The sequence below is a fragment of the Talpa occidentalis genome, unplaced genomic scaffold (genome assembly GCF_014898055.3).
Source record: "Talpa occidentalis isolate TD23 unplaced genomic scaffold, MPIMG_talOcc4v2.1 talOcc4.3, whole genome shotgun sequence".
NCBI lineage: Eukaryota > Metazoa > Chordata > Mammalia > Eulipotyphla > Talpidae > Talpa > Talpa occidentalis.
Window position 1 is genome coordinate 23,251,474 of NW_023603184.1, and position 25,861 is coordinate 23,277,334.

At 33.1% G+C, this 25,861-nt stretch overlaps 1 protein-coding gene across 1 annotated transcript in view; it reads right to left on the bottom strand.

Annotated features, from left to right (window-relative positions):
* Positions 1 to 4,417: 4,417 nt before the first annotated feature.
* The window catches only part of PRMT3 (protein arginine methyltransferase 3), a 76,843-nt gene continuing 55,399 nt past the window's right edge, over positions 4,418 to 25,861 (bottom strand). Inside the window, exons 13-16 of the mRNA XM_037522586.2 lie at positions 24,054 to 24,140; positions 9,567 to 9,617; positions 9,283 to 9,370; positions 4,418 to 6,415 (exon numbers count right to left, since the gene is read on the bottom strand). Of these exons, the coding sequence (XP_037378483.1) occupies positions 6,306 to 6,415; positions 9,283 to 9,370; positions 9,567 to 9,617; positions 24,054 to 24,140 (336 nt within the window). The 3' untranslated portion in view covers positions 4,418 to 6,305. The remainder of the gene's footprint in view (positions 6,416 to 9,282; positions 9,371 to 9,566; positions 9,618 to 24,053; positions 24,141 to 25,861) is intronic.

A 25,861-nucleotide genomic window follows, 5' to 3' on the forward strand; every position in this document is an offset into this window, starting at 1 on the left:
GATGGTAGGAACAACAAGGTATTAAGATGTTTGGTGTCACAGTATTGATGACAAGAGATTAAAGACACTGGGGGGAAGTTGTGGAGTGGTGATGGTAGGATTTCAGGGTACCCAAAGAAAGGAAGTTATCTACTTCATATCCAAGTCTAGGAGGACAAGTGGTGTAGGAGAGTACAGCCATTTAAGAAGTCTGCAGCAGCATCAATGTCCTCAGAAGAGTAAAACCCTTTTGGATTTTGGCTAGAAAGGGGGAAGACACAAAGAATTACACAGGGGCTAGAGATAAAAGATGCAGAATGAATTGGGAGGCCTGGGCTTCTCATGGTGACTTACATTGTGATAAAGAGCATTATGATTAATCCTGATGGTCCAAAAACATGGTTTAATGGCTAGAAGTATTAGCAGAGAAGGACAGTAGTGTCCTGCCGGAAGTATACAGAGTTCTTGGGCTTCCACATTCTATTTAAGCTGATGGAGTAGCCCATTAGGTTCACTTCTCTTATTAAGACTGCAAAATTATTTTGGCTATTAACATTTGTTTCAAGATTATATTTTAAAATGTATTGAAGTTATAAAACAATACAGTAATTCTACCTATTAGAGGAAAATGTCACCCAAAATTCAGGGAACCTTACAAATTATTTTGTTTCCTCTCTCACTATTTTAGCATATGTAGGCGTTATAATGTTTCTCAAGTTTTCTTGTTTTATTCAACATTTTTATCAGAAAGAACACTTGTATATTGACAGGATTTGACAATTTTTACTTAGCAGAATATAATTTGCTTAATTTCAGTCTCCTTTAACTTGTTAGACTACTGCGCTTTAGCTTCATTTAAAATAATGGTACCTAATTCTGTGATAGACCTTTTCGTGTGTATGTAAAATCAGCTATAATCTAGAGTTAAATGAATGCTAACAGCTCCACATTACCCAAAATTGTTGAGGCAGTATATGAAAACTGCTTCCTTTGCAGGCTTTCCCCACTTTATTGGAAAGGATAAGTGAATTACTAAGACACTTTAAAAGCACTTTGCTTATTCATCATTCTGCTTGGAAAAGTTCATCCAAACTTTAAAGCAAAATTATTAAAAATACACAAACTTTGAGGATAGCTGGGCAGAAACTTTACATACCTTTCTACGAGCCTTACTGCAATAGTATGCTGATCCAAGAGAAACAATCAGGGTGTAATACAGTCAGGAAGGTGTTTCTCCGAGGAGTCATGATTCAAGGATGTGGCCAAGCATCAGTCTCAAGGTATATGATGTTCTGATGAGGGCATAGGTGATTTTAGGTATCTGTGTCAGTCATTTGCTAATGATACTTTAGATTGGTTCCTTTATCTATCTCCATGATTGGTAGGCAGTTTCCTGCCAGAGACTGTAGTGTGGTCTGCAATCAGCAGGTATCTCTTGTTTTTTTGCAGTTGAAATGCTAAGTCAATCTGTTTATTTTTCACCTAGAAGTCTTTTAACATGGCATTAAAGAAAAATGGAGTCTGTTTGACTCAAAGCAAGTTTCACATTTCCTGCTTTTATCATGAAATGCCAAAGTCCTTTCAATGATTGATCCAGTTGTTGCTAGAATGGGGATGATTCCTCTGCTCTGGTTCCCTCCAGTCTCCACATTGGCCCAGTGGAGATCACTTCTTATTGCTTCCCAAAGGGAAGGTCCATCTGCTATTGGGGGCCCATCTAGGTCCCTGGTGGGCAGTTAGTAAAATGTTTACATTTTGGATACAGGATCCTCAAGGAGCTCTGGCCAGCACAATTCTTACATACTGACAGTCTAGAAGTACATACTGACAGTCTAGAACATAAGTTTAGCCAATAAAATTACGCCAAGGGCAAGTAATGACAGCAGGAGTCCAGCCTGAACATTTAAAACCACGAACCAATGTTTCCTGGCAGTAAACCCAACAAATTATGCAAAGAATCTATTTTTTTCTTACTTCCTGTAGATAATGAGGGCTTTTGCTGGTTTTTTTCTAAGCAAGTTTCTACTTCTGAGGAATTAATTCACATATATCAAGTATTAGTAACTACAGCACATTTCTAATATTTTAGAAATGTGGCATTCAGGATAGAATCAATGTTAGTTATATGGACAGTTAGGGGCACATAATGCTCACAAACAGATTGAGGATTTAGGTGACACCCAGTAGTTGGTTAATTTCCTCAAACTACATTGGGTTGTGAAACAACCCAATGTAGTAGTTTTTCTAAGTAGAAGTTGGGGTTATACATAGTAATAGACTAAGATAAATAATATAAAAAATTATGGGTGTCCATGTTTAAAGGTATTTCTACTATCTGCAGGGCTGAAATGCTAATTATAGTACATATTAAGGGTAATTTCCTAAAGTATATGCTTGCAATCCTAATAAAGCAAAGGTCAGTAGGGCAACTAGGCAAAGACTTATAACTTGGTATAGTAAGGCTGCTATTTTAAGAAAGCTAAGGAATCAAGTTGAGTCTGAATAACATGAGAATGATCTAGAGGGCTGGTATGGTGTCTTGAGTAGTCTACATCAGACGTCTGCTTTGTCAGATGGAGGGTTAGGTCCTCAGTTGGATGTCTTTTCTGAAATTTTGTGTCTAGGGGCCTTCACTGAGAGAGACAGGGATCCAATAGTTCATTCCCTGTAATTTAATTGCTCAAAGATTGAGGAAAGACGACCCAATGGGTCCCCTCCATCTCTGCTGGAGATGTCTTTTTCAGTAAATAAAGTCTCCTGGCTTTATCTCGTGGTAGAGTGTTCAGTCTTCTAGAGTTAAAGCACTATGGTGGGCATAAATGACTAAATTTTACTTTCTATTAACCAACTTAGTTGTTTACAGTAGATGAGGATGTCTTCTTTTATAAGGTTAGGTTCAGTGGCTGCAGATGCATAAGTTTTCTGATATAAGCAGTCAGGTATTTAATAAGAGGCATTTCTATGGAAATGAAAAAAACAAAACAAAAACAATGCTTAATGATTGAAGTACTATAATCCCTGCTTCTGAGTTTTGAAATAGTCAGCTGAGATTTTTGAGAGGTAAGGCTCTAAGCATCTTCAAATGGACTGAAGGCAGATCTTGGGTTTGTAATTTAAGTGTCTCTAATGGTACTTCTGACTAGTCATATAACAAAGCCACAAGAATTACACATGCATATGGCCATTGTGGTGATTTCTCGGCAGTTTATCAAGTTTTCCAATTCTGTATGGCTTCAGAAAAGTTTTAATTTTCAATAATTCCAAATCATCAGGATGAGGAAAAAAACTGGAAACAAACATTAGGACAGTTATTCAGTGAAGATACTGGTTCATTTTTCTATTTGTATCTCACCTAAAACATTTTATTGCTATTTAAGTTATTTAAGTCTCAAAGTAAAGGTTTTGGTATCAATTAGTACTACTAAGCATGCATTGCCATATATTTTAAAGTTCTGAGTATATGTGCTTTGTATAAAAGTTAATTTATTTTTGAAAGTGGTTAGATGATAATGCTTAGGTAAATAAACTTAAAATAGGATACTATGACAGTTCAATAGTAAAATAAACCATTGCTTAGAAGAAAAAAATAAATGCATATCAAAACAAAAATACAAAGATCTAGTTTTCTATTACCCCAATTTTTAAAACCAAAGTTATGCCAACACAATACTCTAAATATCTATAATCCAATAGTAAATAGTCCAAAATGGACAGTATATATGACTTAATTTAGACACAAATTGATGGTTTTAAAAACACTAGATTTTTAAGCAAGATTTAAACAAGAATATCTCATTCTTCTAAATCTTAATTTGATTAATTTGTCAGTACATTAAATGGAGCATATGCATGTACAACATTAGAAGAGTGTATACACTTATTCATATACATAAATTCTTGAAAAAGATTAAAATATTTACTTTCTCATATCTAAAGGCTATTTTCTGTTTTAAAGTTCCATTTATACCATAATGATCTCCCTGCAGCTAAACTTATGTTACATTTGATGTTATGAAAATCATTAATTGAAATTACATATTAATTCCTAAGTTAAAACAAATCAGTTTTAACAGTACTTTAAATAAAAGTTATGATCACCTTTATTAGGTCATTCAGTCCATGTATTTAATCTCTGTTCTAAGCCCAGCTTTTCAATAAGTTTCGGAAATTCTTACCCAGTTCCTTTTTACTATGACCTGTAGTCTATAGTATTTGTCAAAATCTTTTCTGTGAATCTCTCTGAACATGAAACATATTGGTAAAAGCAACAGAATAAATAATAATTTCTGTAAATAATAAGACACTTTAAAATGATCCATTAAAGATCTGATAATGAGATTGACATACAGAAATTTGCTTAATTTCGTGACATACAATATCTTAAAATAATTACCAGAATGTCAAGAAATAATATTATATTAAAACATATCAAGACTTTTAGGAAGGTCATATAATTTTTATAACACTTATATTAATATTTCATGCCCACATAAATACAAATTAAAAAGGCTTAATATTAGTTATTGATAGTGCTTCCCATGCAATTCAACACACAAATAAGCCTACTTTATTTAACCTCTTCTTTATAGAGGAACGATTACAAAGTTTATGGGATGCTGTTCTAGGAATCCTCTGGAAAAACACCCCATAGTAACAAGTCAAGATTTCATTTACAATTTGATTTGGGAAACTCTGTCTAAAGTAGCAAAAGATCTTAAAAACATCTGACTAAATGAGGTAACAGATGATTATGAAATAACATGTAATTATTCATTTAACCAAGCTGACAAAAGATTTCAAAGGCATTTATAGCAGCTTCACAGTTTTAGGCAAAGCTTAGCTCAGTATTAACAAGACTAAATTCACTTAATCAAAGACCTGCTTGTAAAGGTATGAAGTACAAAATATTTGCTTTTTAGGTAAATTACTGAAAAGGCAAAGAAAACCCTTCTAATGGGTATTTTTTTAATGTCATTTTGTTCAAAGTAGGTCAGAATTTTTTTCCCCTAATCAATATTTTAATGAAATGACACTGAGTGAAACCACAGTCCAAGATCCACTGTAATTCCTCTCTGATGAAGTTGACATTCTCAAACTGATGGGATATATTCTTTGGAAGGTGTTCTTGACTGTATTATGATGATGCCACTGCCACCGAGCATTTATTGAGTGTTTCTGCTATGGCTGGCACTGATCTAAGTACTTGAATGTATTAACTAATGAACTGGCATGTACATGAAGGGAAAGAGGTAAAGGAATATGACTAAGATCACACACACCAAGTAAGAGCTGGAGCCAGAGCTGGATTCCAGGCACTGACTCGTGCTTCTTAATACTATGCTATGCTGCCTTGTGTACGCTGTTTTGAAAAAGAACCAGCTGATGAACTTGAAAAGAAGCATGTGATACTTCTTAAAATCCCTGTTTTCTTAAAAATGATTTCTATGTTAAGATTTTAAATGCTTCTGATTTTTCAAAAGGCTATATGGTTGTTGCATACATTTTATTGAATATGTTTCATTCTACATTTCAAACTGAGTCCACTGAAATTCCAATTTTATAGTGATGAAGTATATCAACAGTAACATGTTTAATGTGGCACATAAATCTAGTTTGAAAAGCTGTATTAGTAGATAAGAACACATTATAGCAATCTTTTAAAACTTATGAAACCCAGGATAAATGTATTGAAAGTAGATTTCCTGGGCAATACTAGAAAACGATACAGTTAAAGAATATTTGCAAAGAGGGAAGAAGCTACAAAATCATAACTATAGGTTTACTAGACAATTGTCTTCAAAGGATTTGTGTAAGAAAGCTGATGTTCTCTTTTCTATATTTTAGCTTCTTACAGTGGTTCTTTATTATATCCTAATATTCCAATAATACAATTAAAATCCACTAACCCTCAGAGAGTATATCTGCAATAAAATGTATAATACCTGTGTGAGGCTACTAGATTAACAAAACATCATTCAAATAACTAATCAATTACTTATGTTTAAAATTTATAGTAAGAAACATTAAAACCAACAAAGACTACCCCTGTTCTAAACTTAGGCCAATTCAAATGATTTTCAATACAGCTAAACTCAGTGAAGACCTCGCATTTGGTTAAATCTACTGACCAGACTTTGAAAAATGACATAAGTGGACCACTAGGATCGGCTGGTTCCCTTCCTCAGCTGAATTACATCAGGTCCCTCTCTACCTGCTTCTCTTGAGGAGACTCATTGGAAAGAACACATCATCCATCCATGTAGTCACCTAAAACTTCTCCCTCCAGCCCTCCCCACCCCGTCCCCACATAAAAATCTTGTGCTTTTTCATTGGAGACCATAAGTTTGAGTTGAATTATTCAAGAAGAGGGTCACAATAAGAGAACGTGGATCTTTCTTGTTCTTGTGAACTGTGATCTTTCCTTTCACAGCTTCACCTACAGAAGAAAGGCAGAAGAAAATGTGTTTAAGAATTCAAAGAATACAGTCTAGAAATGTAATAATCGATACACCGTACTTTTATGCTCATGTGGTTTGCTATTTTTTTTTTACCTTTTTAAAGTAATAAATTTAATTTTTAAAGCAATTTTATATTTACATTTTGAAAAAAAAGACAGTCCTAACACATATTACAGGTGCCAAAACCTGGAATGAGGGAAAGTATAGAGGTCAAGTCATATAGGGTTGTTGGGAGAGTTGTTTTCCTGGACTTCTGAATATGGGGCCCTAAGGTTGTCCCTGGGCATATAGTAGAAATGAGGACATGGTTCCTGCACTCAAAGAACACAGGAAGAGAAACAGTTACACCAACAATCATACGATAGGTATGTGCCTAAAATGTGCTGGAGGTGAAAAATGGGGGTGGTTGAAAGCAGTGAAAGGCAAGGTTTCACAAAAATGAATGAACCTGAGGACTAACATCATGGTTAACCAGGGTTAAGTAGTGCACGTGGATGGCATTTAAGGGAGAAAAAACGTGTAGGGGGCCTTCAGGGAAAGGCATTTTGGGGAAGTGAAAATTAGTTTGGCAAACTTAAACCCATATTATATGGAGGCACACAACAGGCATTGGCCTTTAAGTTACTGACACTAAATGGAAAACCAGAACTTCACATGAAACAGTGAACACAAAATGTATTATGCTTGTTTCAAGACAATAACTGATTACCTACAATTTTTATTATATTCTAAAATGGAATTATATGTGCTTTTCTGATTACAAACACTTCTCACTTAATTTTGTATTTATTTACCAAAAGCCTTTAAAAATAAATAAGAGATCGCTAAGTTGTAATTGAATACCATTCTTTCATTTAACAAGAGTAAGTTCTTACTTAAGTAAGACCCTTAGTATAAGGGTCAAAATAGAAATGTTCTATGGTGCTTATAAAACAGGTTATCAAATTCTTCATTTCTAGTTTAAAGGGTTTAACTATGAGTTAAACACATTCCTCCATTTAGAAATACAGCCCAAGATGAGCTAGTAATGGATACGTTAGCTAAATTTTCTTGAAAGAAGGTGTCAAAATTAAACAAAATATCTGAATAATTAAAAAGTATTTATTAATTGCTTTTTAAGATGGTACTATAATTTTCATGCCTTGAAATGCAAGCAAAACAATTATTTCTGTAATAATCTTAATTTCAAACAGCACTCACTTAAGTTAATTAAATAGCATGAAAGGTCAGAGTAATAAATACATAATTTACTCTGCTGAACTCCCTTCAATTGTTCAAGCCCGAGTAAAGTGGCAAGGCAGTGGCTGTGATACCCAGAGTAGATCAGAGTAATTAATCAATGTCAAATAGATATAAAATGACTGATGTTGTTAAGCGTGCACTTTGTGGTGAGTCCTGCAAAGGACACTCCTAGAGAGCTGAGCTGTATCACCTTGTTTTTATCACCAGCAGACGGCTATTAGTATACCACAAAGCAGTGTAGCAGTTCAATCAAGAACAAAATTGATTTCATTTCATTTCTGTTCTGGTGATTTTTAAAATTAATTTCTTCCAGAGCAATGAAATTTCCTTTCCTTGGAAGAGGTAAAGAAAGGAAATCATTATTATCACTATTGAAATTCAGCATTAAAATATGAAATAAAAAAGGATGAATTTTCCATCATATAAAAGTTTAGTAGACATATACAGAGAGAGAGAAGTAAAACTCTGATTTTAATCATATTTTCAAAGCCAAATCATGTGGAAGATGAGCTGGAGTTTTAAAGTAAACACTGACATACAGGTTTGAACAGTAAAACTGCATATTATTTTAGAAGGAAAAGGAAAATGATCATCCTGAATTTAAAGTTGAAAGTAAGTTTTCTCTAACTTCTTCAAAAGTATTCATTCATTCTGGAATGCTCATGTCTTATTCCCACAATACTGGAAGTGCTCAAATGTTTAAAGCACTACTTTCAAAATTATTATTAGAACTAGGTTGTGAATAAAATGAATTAAAAAACAAGGCAAGGTCATTATTTTACATTATTTTACCTTGTTGTGAAGATTCTTGTACACAGACTATGGGAAAGATTGTTCAGAATACATAGCTGAAAAGAAATTGTGTGATTATAGGGATGATATACCTGTCCTTAACTGGGTGTTATCAAGCTGCTCTATCAAGTTCTTGTACCAATTAGAACTACTAGGAGTGTAAGAAAATTCCATATGTCTACCTTATTCCCTGTACTTGGCATGGTTCAACTTTATGTATTATTTTCCTTTAGTGATGGATGACAGAGTTTTATACTTCAGCCTTTCCATATTACTGTTACTGAGTATCTCTCCATTGATGTTTGTTATACATTCAGCTTTCCTACAGTCAGTGAAGGTGGGATAAGAAGACTTACATGTACCAAGCAGTTTAAAAAAGTTTCCATAATCAAATTCTAATTTTTAGAGTTAAGAACTATAGGTGCTCATATAAGTGAGCAACCAATGAAGTGTAAAACAAAGAAATGTGGAATTGAACCAGACTTAATGAGGTAGAGACAATGGAGAACTTACTAGACAAGCACATTTTGAATACAATAACTACTGAATGACATTCTCTTTAATTTATATTTTACCTCTGTAAGTGATATTTATTTTTAGTCACTTAGGAAATAAAAATACTGTCTTTTAGTTATTTTAATAAAATAATATACCATCTAAAATTTACGTAGATAGCAGCTCTGAGAACATCTTAACACCTATTGTATAACTTCAAAACCAGTGGGCACATAAGAAGTGGTTGTAGAATGAATGAATATTGCTTACTTCAGTATGAATAAGACATTTTTCCCCCTTGACTTTTCTTTCTTACCTGCTTTTACTGAAAATGGCTTTTCCAATAGAAATACTGTTTGTTTCCAGTGTGTTTTGGTACTCTGGGGGCCCGTTGAGAACATGACCTGCATTGGTAAAATTTAAAAGTATTTGATGAAGTACAAGATTTTTAATATCATGGTACATTAATCTACTATATCAAATACAAGCTTCAATTGCTTACAACAGCAAAATGCTTATGATCAAACACCTTGGGGCACAAAAATGAAATACAATGTATTTCACATAATTAATTCTTAGAAGACAAGTCATGATACTCACCCTGTTGTGGCAATTCTTCTCAAAATATATATCAAAGTAGCCAGCAATTGCCTGTTTAAAAATATATATATAATCATTAAATTACTCAAATGATATAACTATTAATTATACATTTTTTTTAAGACATGGCAAACAAGAAACAGACATTTCTTAAACTTATATGGCAGGCCACTATTTTTCCTGGAGAAGATGTGATATGCAAAAATAAACATAATCTGGTTTACCCCCAAACAAACATACAATAAGAGTACAAAAGGCTAATCAAATAATCAATATGTGTTTTATTAGAGAATAAAATAATCATGATAGACTACTGAAAGATGAGAGACTACACAGAGAGAAAGAAGGGTACATACAGCTAGCCCCAGTCAATCCAGACTCTCCTGCTGAGATATTGTCTTGTAAGGAAAACCATCTTGGGCCCACTTGTTTAAGTTAAACCTCCAGACAGCTGCATCAACATGAGACCACACTTAAAATATGTGTTTAAAAATTCGTGTTTCTCCCAGAGAAGAAACTCTGAAGTAACTAAAGGTTACTGTGATAGTACAAAAAGATCTATGAAAAAACCTAATAAATTCAGAAGAATATATAACTTTCATTCTTTGCTAATAAAATCTGAATTTTTGCTTTTACTTCTGGGATGGGTTTGACTTTTTCTATTTCGATTGTTCACGGGTGAATTGGTAGTGGGAATTTTACAGGGAATATACAATGATGTGAAAGATTTTTTTTTAAAAACCTGTCATTGTATAAAGTCTATAAAGCTAACTCTGTACTCTGTTGCTTTTGTAGAGTTAATATGGACTGGGTCTAAACCAAACTCAATTTTTAACCTTAAGGTTCATTATAGTTTAGACACCAAGAGAGAATGAAAATACTACCTATAATTCTCTCAGATAGAATCATAAAGCAACGTAGTACTCAGCGACAGGTTATTAGAGAAAATCATACAGTTAATCAGTACATTTCTAAGACATAACTTTTTCAATTGCTTTCTGCTGCCACTTCACAGGCTAATTAAACTGTTTTCTTAAATTTATTCCTGTATGTCAATCTTGTTCACCACTGTATCCTTAGTGCCCAGAACACTGCCTGGTACATAGTATACAATAAATATTTGCTGAGTGAATGTGCATACTAGATACAATTCTATCACAATATTTACCACATGAGAGCAGAGTTTATCTTATCAGAATATAATTTAAGAGCAAAGCTTACATGTAACTCATATTTCTATTCCGCTTACCCAGTCCAAGTTGACTATATAGCAGATTCTCAATGAATTTTAGTTAATATTTTTAGATAAATTTTAAAATATAGCTAGCCCTATTATGTAGTCAGTATAAATTCTTAAAACACTGACAAAATATAGATGGAACTAAAAATCTTTCAATGCAGCAGAATTGGAGAGTCTGGGACAAACATGGGGAGAAAACTAGAGAAAAGGAACCCCTAATTCTATGTTTGAAATGACACCAAAAACTCCTGGGCTAAATTGTAGAATGGAAATGACACCAAATACTCCTGGCTGAATTGTAGACTGGACACATCACAAAAAAAAAAAACAATGATTTTGAAGGTAGAACAATAGAAATTATACATTTTGAAAAACCAAGGGGAAAAGATAGAAATAAAACTCAGGGAGCCTCAGGAACCTATGAAGCTAATATACACGTGACATGAGACCTAGAAAAGACAAAAAAAAAAAAAGATATTGAAACACAGTGGGAAAAAAACAAACCCCAAATTCTATATCCAGCAAAAATATCTTTCATGAATGAAGGCAAAATAAAGACATTTTCAAGTGAAGGAAAACTTAAAAAATTCATTACCAACAGACTTGTTTTACAAGACATTTAAAAGGGAATTCTTTAGGCTGATGGGAAATAATACCAGAAGGAACCTGAAACATCAAAAATAACAGAACAAAGAAACTGATAAACAGCTGTGCAAACATAAAAGACTACTTTTTCCCCTCTGAATTCCTTTAAAATTGTTATGATTGTTTAAGGCAAAAGCTGTAACAAAATCTGGTGGGGATTTCAATGTAAGTACATGCAATCCCAAAGATGAGTGTGCAGAATTTCATAGCAGGGGGTTCACTTTATAATTATTCTACATGGTGTGTGTGTGTGTGTGTGTATCTTATGTGCTCCTTATATCCTGTTACCAAAAAAGAATGTGGGAAGAAAATCCTATACACTACCAGAACCTGTAGAAACAACAAATTCAGCTTTAAAGAAAGCTCTTAACATCATCAGTCTTAAATATATAAAATACATTTTTATGTATCATATATTTAACTGGGTAAAAAAAACAGATGAGCAATATTGATATTGTAGGACAATTACAGATTTATAGGTATAGAGAATAGGAATTAAAAAATAAAAAAAATTTAAAATACTGAAAAAAATAAAAAAAAATTGAGAATACAAAGATTCAACTTTGAATCTGTTCTCCAATCACTAAATCTCACCATATGAAATTCAGCTAATAATCAAAGACGAAACCAACATTCCCTTAACCCCTTCAAGTACTACAATGAATGAAACACTGGGAGTAACCAAAAAACAAATGGTAAATAAGCCTAAAGGCAATTAAATAAGAAACGAAAATGAAAGATATAATTAATTTTGTTTATGAGTACTTGGCAGGGATCTGTGACAAAGATACATCAGAGAACACTTCTTTTTCAGGTCCCTTTCAAATGTATCATGGTATGTTTGACTCCTCATGGAGATTTTCCTTCCTAGTGATGTTTGGTTATAGATATTAATAATATATAAACCAGCTCCTATGCACACATTTTTCAGAAGCATGAGAAGTTAGATAGAAATTCATACAGAATTAGGGCCTCCCCTGGTGGCGCAGCAGTTGAGCGCTGGGCTGCAGGGCTGCCTGTGGCCTCTGCAGTGCAGGTTCGATCCCCGGCCGCCAGGCAAGGGTCCCACATGGCTCGCAGACCTCTCCTGCTGCGCCCACTGCTCCCCTCAGCAGTGTGTTTCATCAGTCTGCCTGCTCTGCTCCCTGCTCTGGCTCTGGTGAATTCTCTCACCCTCCTGCGCTTCTGACTGTACCCAGTGCTTGTATAAATAAATAAATAAATCTTAAAAAAAAAATTCATACAGAATTAAAAATTACATTCAGAAAACTTACTCATGAGATAGCATTCACGTAAGTGAGAAAATGGAAGACTCTTACCATGAAAAACTAAGAGGAATTATGGTTTTCAAAGGGGTACTTAACGCTCAAAACAAAAGTTCCAGATAGTCACTTACAAGGGAGAGGGCTTTTTTTTCATGTAAATTATCCTTAATAATTAAGATTTTTAAAAAGAAAAAAAAAACCCCTCAAAATAGTTACACAAACCAGTAGAATAATGATTCTTGTTTTTATTTCTGCAAAGCCTTTATAACCAAATATGTCTGCTGATTGGAGGACGAAACAATCTATTTTGCTGCTGAACAAAAATGTGTCACTATCTTTCATCACAGTTTCACTACCTTGTTTGCCATCACTTTGACAGGCTATCTTTAGGTCTTCCCAATGTTAATTTCAATGAAGCTATAGTCTGTCTGTGGAAGTCATTCAAATATAAGAATAAACAATAACCACAGGAAATTGAAAATAATGACTAACAGGCAATGAAATATAACTGGAGCACAACTTGACATGAGCCTGCAAAAGATCAGATAGGCTAGAAGGCCTGACCACAAGATAAATTTCTCTTTTGTTCCACATATATATCTTGTCAGGGGTGAAGAGAACTGCTGAGGAAAAGTATAAGCATTAAAATCAAGTATCTGTAGCAGCAGATTTATCTGCAAAGGCAAAGTCATAACTAAATATTCACTGAATTGAACTACAAAAAAATTTTACTTATGCAGTCCTATAGATGGAAGGAGATTAAGTGGTAATTAACAACAATAATAGTGATGATAGAAGAAAACAGAAAAGTAAAATACACACATAAGTACATTTCTGAGATAATTTAATCATGCTTGTAATTTAGTGAGAATTCTCCACAATTACTTTGAAACACATAGAAAAATAATTTTCTTTATTCTTTTGTGTGTCTCTTAATTATTTTTTTGTGTAGCTTTATTGTTTATCTTAAATATTCCTAAGTATTAGAATACAGCTTCATAATGCACCTTGGTGGATTTCATAAAAGAGAAGAAAATGAATCATACCATTTGTCAACTCAATCATTGAAAAATCTGTTTTAAGCCACATTTTGTTTGTTTATCCCATGTATGAAAAGGTAGATGCAGTTCATTTTACACATGCTCATTTGAAAAAAACAATGACTTGGAATAAAAATGAATTTCTGTGTATTTTGGTATAAATATTTCTTTAAAGAGCACATGCCATGTGTGTATGTAACAAAGCAGCAACCAATGAAATAAGAACAGACTAGACCTTCCAAAGAAGAAAATTAAAAATTATCATTATCACTATCACCTGCAGGGAGTAATTTATCATTTCTGTTCTTCATTGGTATCATGTTCCAACAGCGTGTGGTTACAGCAGATATAATTAGGCAGCTGGCCACAGAAGTAGGAGGATAATGTGCTTTTGATGGAGTTTATCCAAGCATAGAGATAGAGTGCTTGTAATCCATGCAGCAGAATCACTATGACAAAAATGCAATTCATTTCTTTGTTGGAGTATTTCTTTCAAAATCTTAATGTGGAATTCAAAAGGCAACTGATGACGAGTTTGAAGCAAGTAAAGAGAAAGAAGATAACACATAAAAATGATTATTATAGCTCACATCATTGCATATAAACCAGCCAGATGAAAACACAAACATAAGCTGAACAAGTCAGTGCATAAGAGCATGAACTCTTCTAATAGTGATAACTGGTATTCAAGCTTAGAAGACATAATCAACAAATATGAAAATTACATATCATGATTTTCTCCCAGTGTTAAGCTTATTTTAAATTATGAACTCATCGTTTTCCAATTAATTTTCTATTTTATCCTAGGAGAAAACATGCGTTTTCTTTTTCTGATGATTCCTCTAGGGAACAATACATATTAAGTACCATATACTTCTCAAGGGATGTTGCCAAATTGAGTGGTTTTTAGAAACAGACCAACCAATATGTGAAGAAGCAAAAGAAATAATAGGTCTAAATATATTTTTAAAATTGAAAACAATATAATTTTTGATTTTTCAGATAACTGAAATTTCTTTTAAATTCACTTAAAATTCCTTGTCATTTCAAAATTGCTTATTATACCTCCCCATATTCTAAAACACAAATACCTTAACTCTGACATTTTATAAATTAGTACCTTACATATTCTAATTGCTTTACATTTCTTTGTAGCTATAAACACTGAATACTGTTTTATACATTAAGCTGTGCCAATATTTTCACTTTTATAAACCTTTTGAACTATAATACACATTTAGAAAAATGCACAGGAGTACATCATGGTGAATTTTCAAGCAGAATAGAGCTATGAAACTTATACTCAGTTCCAGAAATACACATCCCAACAGCCTAGTAATGTCCCTTACATACCTAGTTAATCACATTACAGTTCAACCCTGACAAGTTAACTACTACCCTGATTTTGAGGTCAGTTTTACTAAAATATAATTGATGTGCAACACTGTGTAAGTTTAATGAATATGTTGATCTGATACACTTATAAACCACAAAATGATTACCATCACAGCCAGTTAATACCTCCATCACACCACATCATTACCATTTATTTTCTGTGGTGAGAACATTAAAGATCTACTCTCAGCAACTTTCAAGTACAAAATGCAGTATCATACTATGAATATACTATATTATACTATAATTACCATGATTACCATTGGGTCCCCAGAACTTACTCATCTTATAACTGGACGTTTGTGCCCTGTGACCAACATCTTCCCATTTCCCCCATCACTTAAGTAACTACCATTCTGTACTGTGTTTCTGAGTTCGGCTTTTTTAGATCTCACATATAAGTGATATCATACATTATTAGTTTTTGTCTGACTTACTTCACTTAGCATAATGCCCTCAAGGTCTATCCCTATTATTGTAAATGGAAGATTTCCTTCTATCTTCACCAGGATGATTTGAAGTTGGACTGCAGTCCATGCAAGGCCTCATTTACCTCTATATTAACCTTTTTTTAAGTGCAGTCTCCGGGGTCCCAATGCAAAGCACTGGGGAATTTAAAAGGTCCCATTTTCGTATTCCTAACCTTGTGAGGCTATTAAATAGTCTAGTGAAGGCTGCTGTTTCCAAGTTGGCAAAGCCTTTGAGGCAAAAGCAGTCCCAAATGTCAGTCTCATTTCTTTGACTTTCCTTCTTTTCTGAGCCTTGATTTGACCATATTTTACTACTTTTTCTCTCTGACACCTTCAAACAGGGTATTTTTTCAGCTTTTATAGTTCTCAGCAAAAGCGGTTGCTCCACTTTATGTAGTCGACCATTATAGAAAGAAGATCTTTCACTGCATTATTTTCCCCTACTGAAGGTCCCTTGCCTGTATCACGTCCCCATTCTCTAAGCTTGTTGCTCCTGTTATGTCTCAGTTTAAATGCTACTTACTCTTGGCGCTCTTGTAAATCCCACAGAGAAGATTATAATAAACAAATTAAATGATCCTGCATTCCCTATAACAAAACTCACCGTACTCATAATGCTTTTTGTTCAACTGAAGGTCCCAATAGGCCCTTAAGGCCACTCTCACCATGTCTGTGCTCATGTCCATAGCCTCACTGCCTAAGCACAATGCCTGGGTATTCTATCTAAACAGTGAAAGCAACTGTGCACTTACAAAGGCATGAAATAGCCTGGGATGTTCAGGGACTAAAAGAAATTAATAAAGACTTGTTAATTAAGTAAACAAATAAATGAAAGATGAAGTGATATAATATGCTCGACTTTTATTAACTAACCTCTGGGAAAAGGAAACCATGACGCTGTTCTTCTAACTTCCTTTTTTTTAATTCAAAACTGATAACATATGCCAATTACTTTGGAGAAATATTCCCTGACATCAACAATTAATCACTTACCACTAATATAATACAAGCAGTATTAATTAGGAAGGTTTTCAGGAAGAAGCCAGACCTAAGGTAAACCCAAGAAGTAAGACAGTGCCAGGTGAAGGGTACCTGCCATATGAATCCATTATTAAATTCTGTTACATGATACTATATTGCAACAATCTGTTTATATATTAGCCTTTAGTACTAATGAAGATCTTTGGGGCCAGAGATCCCAAATACATTTTGTTACATTCACAGTGTCTTGAAAAGAATTGCTTTGGATGTGCTTGCAATTTAAAACTCTAGATTTTTCTTTCTCACTGCTTCATTATATTCCTCTCTTCCTGCTTTCTCATAAACATCATCAGTTTTTCACTGATATAGTTATTGATATAGTTATTGAATACTTATTGTTTCCTTGTATTCCATTTTTCAATGCTACTTTTGCTAAAAATCATCCACAATCCATACAGGAGCTATCATCCAGTTTTAGTTTTTGAAAAGGCAGAAAACACTATCATTGGTAAGTAAATATATTTCTAGGAACAAAATCACGATGATCACCTCCCAACTAATTCCTTCTATAAAATATCCAACTCTGAGTGGAACCAAAAATCTAGTAGTATTCATTTACGTCTGTCATTTAGAGGCTGCAGCATGTTAAAGAAGGTAATTATATTAGCTATCTTAAATTCTGGGGTAATTTCAGGTGTGTTTTAGTTGCAATCTTTGCACACTGCAGTGTGAGACAGTAATTTACATATTTGGAACCCAGTATTTAGTCTGTTCCATCTCTTATTCGTGGGGTTGGATGCTAAATGAAAAGAAGAGGAAAAAGAAATCAGACTGAACATTATGGTCCAACCTTTGGGAACAGTCAGAATATATCACTTGTTAAAGGAAAGTACATTCTACAATAGTTATGTCACTGTCTCAGTGATTTAGAAATTAGAAACGTAAGCCTTTGTAAAACTATAGATAAGAAGAAAGTGATTTTGCTTTGAGAAGTAGCTGATTTATATAAATGCAGCATTTTTGAAAGGTCTCATTTCTTTAATACATTAGATATTCAAGCATACAGATAGATCAAAGAAATTTCTATGTACAGCTTGGCCTGCAAAGGTGTACAAAAGGTCAAAACAAAATAACAAAAACAGTCTTTGAGGGGGTAATTATAGCCATATTAGTTATGCTTATTCAATCTTCATGAAATAACTAAATATCATCTATGAAATTACATAAACTCTAAATTGCTATTACCAAATGAATAAATTAAAAATGTAACAAAACAACCCTTTTGTTGAAAATGCAGAAGATAGGAAAGTGATTGGAAATATCAGATGGCTCATTTTTTGAGCATATTTTTATGTGCCAGGCAGAGTGGTAAATGCTTTTATGCATTATCTCATTTAACACTCAAAATAGTATCTAAAAAGTAGGTACTGTTGGTGTTATCACGATTATACAGCCTCTAGGTAATGTGGAGGAGTTAAATACTACACTTAATCTTAGACAAAAGGTCAAGAAGCGATGTGGAGGCGTTAAATACTAATACTAAGGCGCTAAATACCTCCTCTAAGGTAATACTGGTAAATTCAGTCCATTGGGTCTAAACTAGCTTTTATCCACAATGCAACTTCACCACTGCTTAAACTTTTCTTTGATTTTAACCATTTTTAGAAAACTCCATCCTATTTAAAGATTAGTGCTTTTCTCATTCAGTTTCCTAGAAAAAAAAGATAGAACATTTTGGTAAATCTTATTAGAGAGCAAGTTCTAAGACAGCTGGTGCATATATTCAAAATCTATTTTTCCACCTTGACTCATCTTTCCGTGAAGACTGATCCTTCCTGTGACTACATACATATACATCAGATATCTGGAAACATTAGATGCTATAAGATTTTTAGATGATCTGGACACCAGTATTCATGATGGTTTTTGCCAGACCTTAATTGCAAAGGAAATCTGAATTGGGAAGATTATTTTCCTTACAGGTCATTACTCCAGAGATAACTGCCTGAATCAAAGAAGAAAATACCTGGTCAAGCTCATTTATTATCACAATCTAATAATGCCAATTGGCAGCCTCTGAGATAGGACTAGGGAAAACTCCCCTGACATCTCTAAATCAAGAGTCCACTATTATTGATTATTTGACAACTAAACCATGTTATGCTTATTGCTGCGCTTGAGATAAGTATTTTAGGCCTGTTTAAGTGTGATTACTTCTCTCACAATTTATGGTGACCCTCAGCATTGCTCATTTCAAGCATGACCCTGTATCTAGAATTAAAGTGATATGTAATGTAGCATAAGAAATTCAACAATCTACTCACATTATATTTTAGAACAAGTTGATGTTCAAATTCTATATAACTCAGTTTTAAAAAATGCAGATTCACAGGATTTACTTACAGTTTGACTTTTAAAAATGGGATGAAAAGCATAGGAATCTCTACCAACTCTAAAAGTTATTTTACTCAACTTCAGGTTTCTCATACTGTGGTCTTTGACATTCTCAGGTTTAATAATGGTATAATACTGCAGTGATTCCTCTCACTATCCTATTCAATGGACATATATCACAAAGTTAATATTTTTTTTAAATATCAAAAATTTCTTAAAGGTATGGTTCAATGGCAAGTATAAAAAAGTAGGAAGGTAACTATGTAAGCAAGGTAGGTTGAAGAAATCCAGATTTTAAGAAGGTCAAAATCCTCTGGCATCCAGTTTAGAAGACTAAACTCTCTATGGTTGGGGAAAAATGAATGGTAAAAGGCGATCAAGCGGAAGTGTTCAAAATTTTGTAAACGATGCATAAGGTGCACTTGGACTTTAATTGAATTTTAAAGATGCCAACACTTAACAGAACTCCTCTGAATACGAGATGAAGCATTTATGTATTAGATAAAAGAAAGACCACGTAATGGGAAAATCTCAGATAATCAAAATTACTCTATAAAATCCTGTGATAAGGTCATATTGGAAACAACATGAAAATCATACCTCAATAAGATCAATAATCATATTTTTTTGGCAACGGCACAAATCAACATTTCTTTGGATGTGTTCTAGATGTAGTAGAAGGTTTGTAACACAATGCCATGTTGTATTAAAGATACATACTTTACACAGATCCACCATTAGATATAGCAATTCCACTCCTAGGTATATACCTGAAGAATTCAAAAACACTAATTCAAAGGGATCTATGCACTCCTATGTTCACTGCAGCACTATTTACAATAGCCAAGTGATGGAAACAACCTAAATTCACAATGACATATGAGTGGATTAAAAAGATATGGCTGGGGGAAAAAAAAAGATATTGCTGGTGTGTGTATGTATGTATGCATGTATGTATGTATGTATGTGTACACACACACACACACACCAGAATACTACTAAGCTATAAAAAAAAATTCAGCAGGGATGGAACAAGAAGGAATTATGCTAGCAAGATAAATCAGAAGGAGAAAGAAAAATACCATATGATTTAACTCATATGTAGAATACGAAGAGACAAAACAAAGGTACAGACATGCAAAATCCAAAACAAACCCTAGAAATCTGACTACAGAACTGAGGCTATCAGAGGAAAAGAGAAAAGATTATGAGTACCTGGGTGGTGGAGTTGGTGTGATAATATACATCTAAAGAGGTGTGAACCTATACCCTAAATCATGCAGTGTTGTAAACCAAAATTACCTCAATAAAAAATAATAGTTTTAAAAAATCAAGTATATATACTTTCGGGGTCTCCCCAGTGGTGCAAGGGGTTAAGCACCACACTATGAAGCAAGCCGCATTCTCTGCAGCATGAGTGCGATCCCCGGCCGGCCAGGGAGCAACCCACATGGTGCAGCAGACCTCTCCTGTCTCGCCCCGCTGCTCCCCTCAGCAGTGTATTTCGGTCAGTCTGCCTGTTCTGTTCCCCACTCTGTCTCTGATGAATCCTCTCACCTTCCCGCATCTCTGGCCTGTACCCCAACTCTTGTATGTATAAATAAATAAATCTTTAAAAACATTGTTTAAGTGAAGTATACAAGTATACTATGTACAACACACACATAAAAGTCACTGGGATAGAGCTCAGTGAGCTTTTACAACATGAACACACTAAACTACTACCCAGATCAAAGTAAGAACCACTCCTAAGATTCTGGAGTTTTGATCATGTCCTCTTCCAAAGACTAAGTCCCCTTACAAAATAGTAACCACTATTTTGATGTTTATCAACATCCTTTTTTCACATGCATTCTATTGCTGGAATTTATCCAGGTCCTAAGGTATAATCAAGGCGATCTTTTTTATAGATGTATAGTACTCCATAAACATACACATTTATTTACCCGGTCTATTACTTATGAATATTTGCCTTCAGTTTACATTATCTGAAAAATATGGACATTTTCTTATCTAACTACAATGCCATTATCTCATGTAGCCAAATTCTCAATTCTTTGATAGTATCAAATACCCATAAGGTGAATTTTATTTATGTTTAACTGATAAACATTTGTATTTATAGCATGTTAGATCAGAATGAATAATAAAGATTATTCAGCTAAGTGTAGGTTCCTTGTTTCACATTTAGGAAACTAAGACCCAGAAAAAGAAAACAATTTTCATAATGTTGGCCAGTGGCAAAGGTAGGACTAGAATCTAGTTGTTCTGATTCCCAGTCTAATATTATTCATGATTTTTTATTGAGGTAAAATTAATTTACTGTATAGATTTCAGGAGTACAATTTCTCACTCTCCACACTCATTACTAAATGCCAAGTCACCCCACCTACCCCCAAACAATCTGCCCTTTCACTCATTCTCTCCCTTCTTCCTCCCTCTGGTAACTATTATTCTGTTGTCAGAGTCTATGGGCTTATTTTTCTTTTGTTTGCTTGCCTTTCTTCTTTATATCCCATGAGTGAGTGAAATCATACGGTATTTGTCTCTGTCCTTTTGACTTCACTTAGCATAATCCCCTCATGGTCCATCCACGCTGTTGCTCATGGCAAATTTCATCTTTTTCCTATAATGTGCATTTTAATATGCCTACTGAAGAGAAGAACTATATGTTTTGGCTTGTTGCTATATCCCTAATGCCCCACAGTTCTCAGCACATATTACTACTCAAAAAAAAGCTCTTGAGACCAATTAAAGAGATTTAAGCATTCCCATGCCACCTAAGCCTACACAGAAGGGTTGAGGTTTAGGGAAGAACAGAAAGTTCAGGACCATCCTGTAGATCATATGATCATTCACACAAAGAGAACTCTGAAACTGACTATAGAGGTGGAATCACATAATTCGAAATACTCCCGTTCTAACACATAAAATTTACTTAATGAAGTCAATTAAAATATATACCAGATGTCCCACTAAAATCTATGATGCAAGTTCAAGACAAATCTTACTATTTCTAAGCAGCACAGATGTGTTTTAATAATTAGTTTCTTTAGCTGATTAGCTTTGCAAGGTCAAAATTAGGTCAATTTACACCCCAAAGTACTAAGAGCTGATTTAATACTCAGGAATGAGTATGGCATTAGTTGGTTCTATTGTCAAAGACTTTTCAAAAGCCTGGAAAGAAGATTTAAAGAACACAATTGCAATGAAATGGGTTTATCTTGATGCTTTTTTCTTAAACTATTAGAAAAATTTAAAGCTTAGTTGAAAAATAAAATGAAAACAAAGAATGCTAAGAGCAAGGAATTACTAAAGTTTGAGTTGTAAACATTTTAAAGTTTCTTTTAAATACATTTAAATTAATTTTTAAAAATTCTAACTCAGCCTTATTTCAACTCATCCAAAACTAAACATCAGGCCCTCTTAAATATATCTTCCATTTAGCAAATATCTCTTTTAAAAAAGAAGGAAAGAACTGAGCTGCGGTTAACACACAATTTATATTTAGCTCACTGACAACTTTTGTTTACTTTCACTTACTTTTCCTAACTTAAAAAATTCTAAACAGATAAGCTAAGGTTTATTTATTTATTTGTTTGTTTGTTTATTTCAGAAAAACTTCTGTGTTCCCAGGGCCAGAACACCCTTTGTGTATTTTTATATTTTTACATTCACACTCAAATGTTCTCAGCACCTGCCACTTCTCGGGTAAGCATCTTTTCAGGTCATAGAATAGGTTTTACTTGTATTTTTTCTTTGTGCCCAGAGATTTTAGAAAAGTATCTAGCAGATAGTTTTAATATTTGTTTATTAAACTGTTAATAAAAATCTAAAGATTTTAAGTTTTGATTAATAGTGAATACAGTTCAAACTGAGGTCACAAAAGTAGTCTATCATATACCAATCTCAGTAGAATGCTCAAACAAAAAACAATAGAAGTAACACGTAAGACAATGAAGATGGAACTTAGACAAAATATAACAGAAGCCCTTAAAAAGAATTCTTCAAAATCAAAGCACATTGTTAAACTCTTTGGATGTAAAATAATAATTATTGTATCAAAGTAAACTGAAACAATTTTAAAGAAACCATAAAACTTTTTGTATATCAATCTGAGTGTATAAATAAGAATCAAGTTGAAGAATCAAAGTTAATATGATTATAAATCTGATCCATAATTTCAATAAAAATTTATTTTCTGAAGATATAATTAGTAATCAAACTTATATACTTAGTTTAGTTAATATAAATATTTGTACTACTACCACCAATATAAACCCATCCTTATTTTTAATAAAGGCCCATATATTTTATTAATATTTAAGTCTCGGTAAAGGTAAATACTGTTTTGTTAGTACTAATATACATTTTGAAATTATTTAAGAATAACTATATCTTAATAACAATATTTCTGGCTCCAATGTAGGTGCTTTCACATATATTATCTCATTACTCTGTACAACTAAATTGACAGAATTATCACCATTTTTCTTAAAGCAGTTAATCTGAAAATACCGAGGTAATGAATATAGTAACAAAAGCAGTGAGTGGCAGAACCAAAGATGAATTTGGATTTGCCTAACTTTTCTAAAGCCCATACTTCTTCTATTATATCAGATTAGTTCTGTAAGAAAGGTAGAGCACTAGTTTATGATTTTTCACACATGAATATAAAAAATTACATTAAATAAACACATCTTATTCCACCGAAATTGAATGTGAAGAGTTACTAGGAGGAATAAGGCATGAACTTTGTCTTTGAAGATAAAGTTGAGTGGTCTCTATTAATTATATAATAGGTAATAATGAAGAATCAATAAAGAAAACTCATTATGTAAACATGGTTTCCTAATTTTTCTCTTTTGAATTAAACTAACTTTTTGAAGTCTACAGACCTATTAAAACAGATCTGTTCAATAACTTAACAAAGGCAAAGATAGACTGTCAAAGGCAATAGTCTTTTTCATTTATCACAAGTCTGATAATTAATTCATTAGACTGCCAATCAAATGTACTACTAGAGAAATTTGTCAAAGTAGAATGAAATAGCTTACCGTGCACAAGGATGTCTTTGTGATTTTCAGGGTAAAATCTGAAGAAAATTCCAAATCTGAGATAGATGTTGCATGGCAATCTATATGCTGCCCATCAAAAAAAAAAAGTGGGGGGAAGAATTTTGTAAAAACAGTAAAAAGAACAAAAAAATTGTGCTTCTTTATGCAAAAAGGATTTTGCAAACCAATGAATTGCAAAGCTTATTCATATCGCACATTTGGGATCCTTTCCAAATTTAGGGGTACGATCATTTTGTTAATTTTTCTTTAAATGAAGTATTTTTTACTTAGACTTCTTGTAAGGTATCTTATATATCAATCAAATCACAGTTCATATCTCCTAAAGCTTTTCTTCACACCAAAATACTTTTAAAATAAAAAAATGCCTTCATGTGTTCTAACTAACATTATTTTCCATACAACACCAATTACACATTAGCTATAAATTATGTGTAATGATAAGTCAATATTTTTTATTAGAAATGACAACTTGAAAACATACTAGTGAAAAAGACAAGTTGCTTCAAAATTTATTTTTATAACTGCTTTTGAAGGTAAGTCTGTTAGACATTAGGGAAAAGCACAATAGTTTCAATCAAAGAGAAAAACCAAATATGAAGATTCAACTCAGGAAAAATGTACTCAAATATTCTATTTCTTATTCTTCTCTGGGTCAAATCTTTCTCCATTTCATTAAGGTAAACATATTCTGATCATAAATATGTTCTAAAGGCTGTCAAAAGTTGAGTTGCCATGAATAGTATATAATCCAGGGAATACAATTCTTCTGACTATATACTAGAGGTATTACTCTTTTAAATGAGAAAATTTAAAAGAAGTTACAAAGTGATTGTCTTTTATTTTTAGGAAGACTGGAATACAGAACAAATTATAAATTTACTAAACAAATGATTAGTGTAAAAAAAGAAGAAAGGGTATTATAAACTTATTAAATATGTTCATTTTTCAGTTCTAATTAGATATTCACAGAAGTTTTTACATTAGATATTCACAGAAGTTTTTACATTAAGCAAAGAGATCACTAGAGAGAGAAACTGTTTCTGCACCCCAGCCCTGTTCCTTCTGTTCAGCCTTAAGTTGAGTTGGCTAACATGGTACACGCCTAGTCTGAGCCAAAGAATCCCAATAAAATCCCTTACTATCAGTGTACCAGAACAACAAACAGTCTTGTAATCTTTAAGCAGTCTGTATTTTTTTTTCCTTAACAGCAGAATGCAATTTTAATCAGCTTGCTCTAGTCAAGGTACTTTGCATATTTATTATTCTATGCTAATTGTAAAGACTATCCATTTAAGAAAATTAATAAACATTTACTGAATGTCTCCTTTGTTCAGTGAATAATTATTAATGCTATAGTAATAGTGTCACTAAATAGAGGAGACAATATTCTAAACCTAATGTTGAACAAGCTGAATTTGTTTGATTATCTAATTGAAACAGACAAATTAAGGAGTTTTTAAGAAAAGCAGTATCACTTTTCATCAAAGTTATTACTCAATCCATGTAAATTAGACCCTTCCTGAATAATTCACAATAAAACTAGAGATTAACATAGTACACACAAAAGGCACAGAGATATCTGAGCAGAGTAGGACCTTAGTTTCATATGCAAATTCAGTATAATTATTTCATATGAAAAGTTTAGAAGAAACCTGAATGAAAGAAAATAAATTGTGTGGAATATATGATAGGAAAGCATAATGTGGCTGTAAATGAGAAGTTAGAATACAGCGAAGAAGTGGTGATGAAGCAGAATGACAATATAGCAGGATTTTTTGCTTTCATTA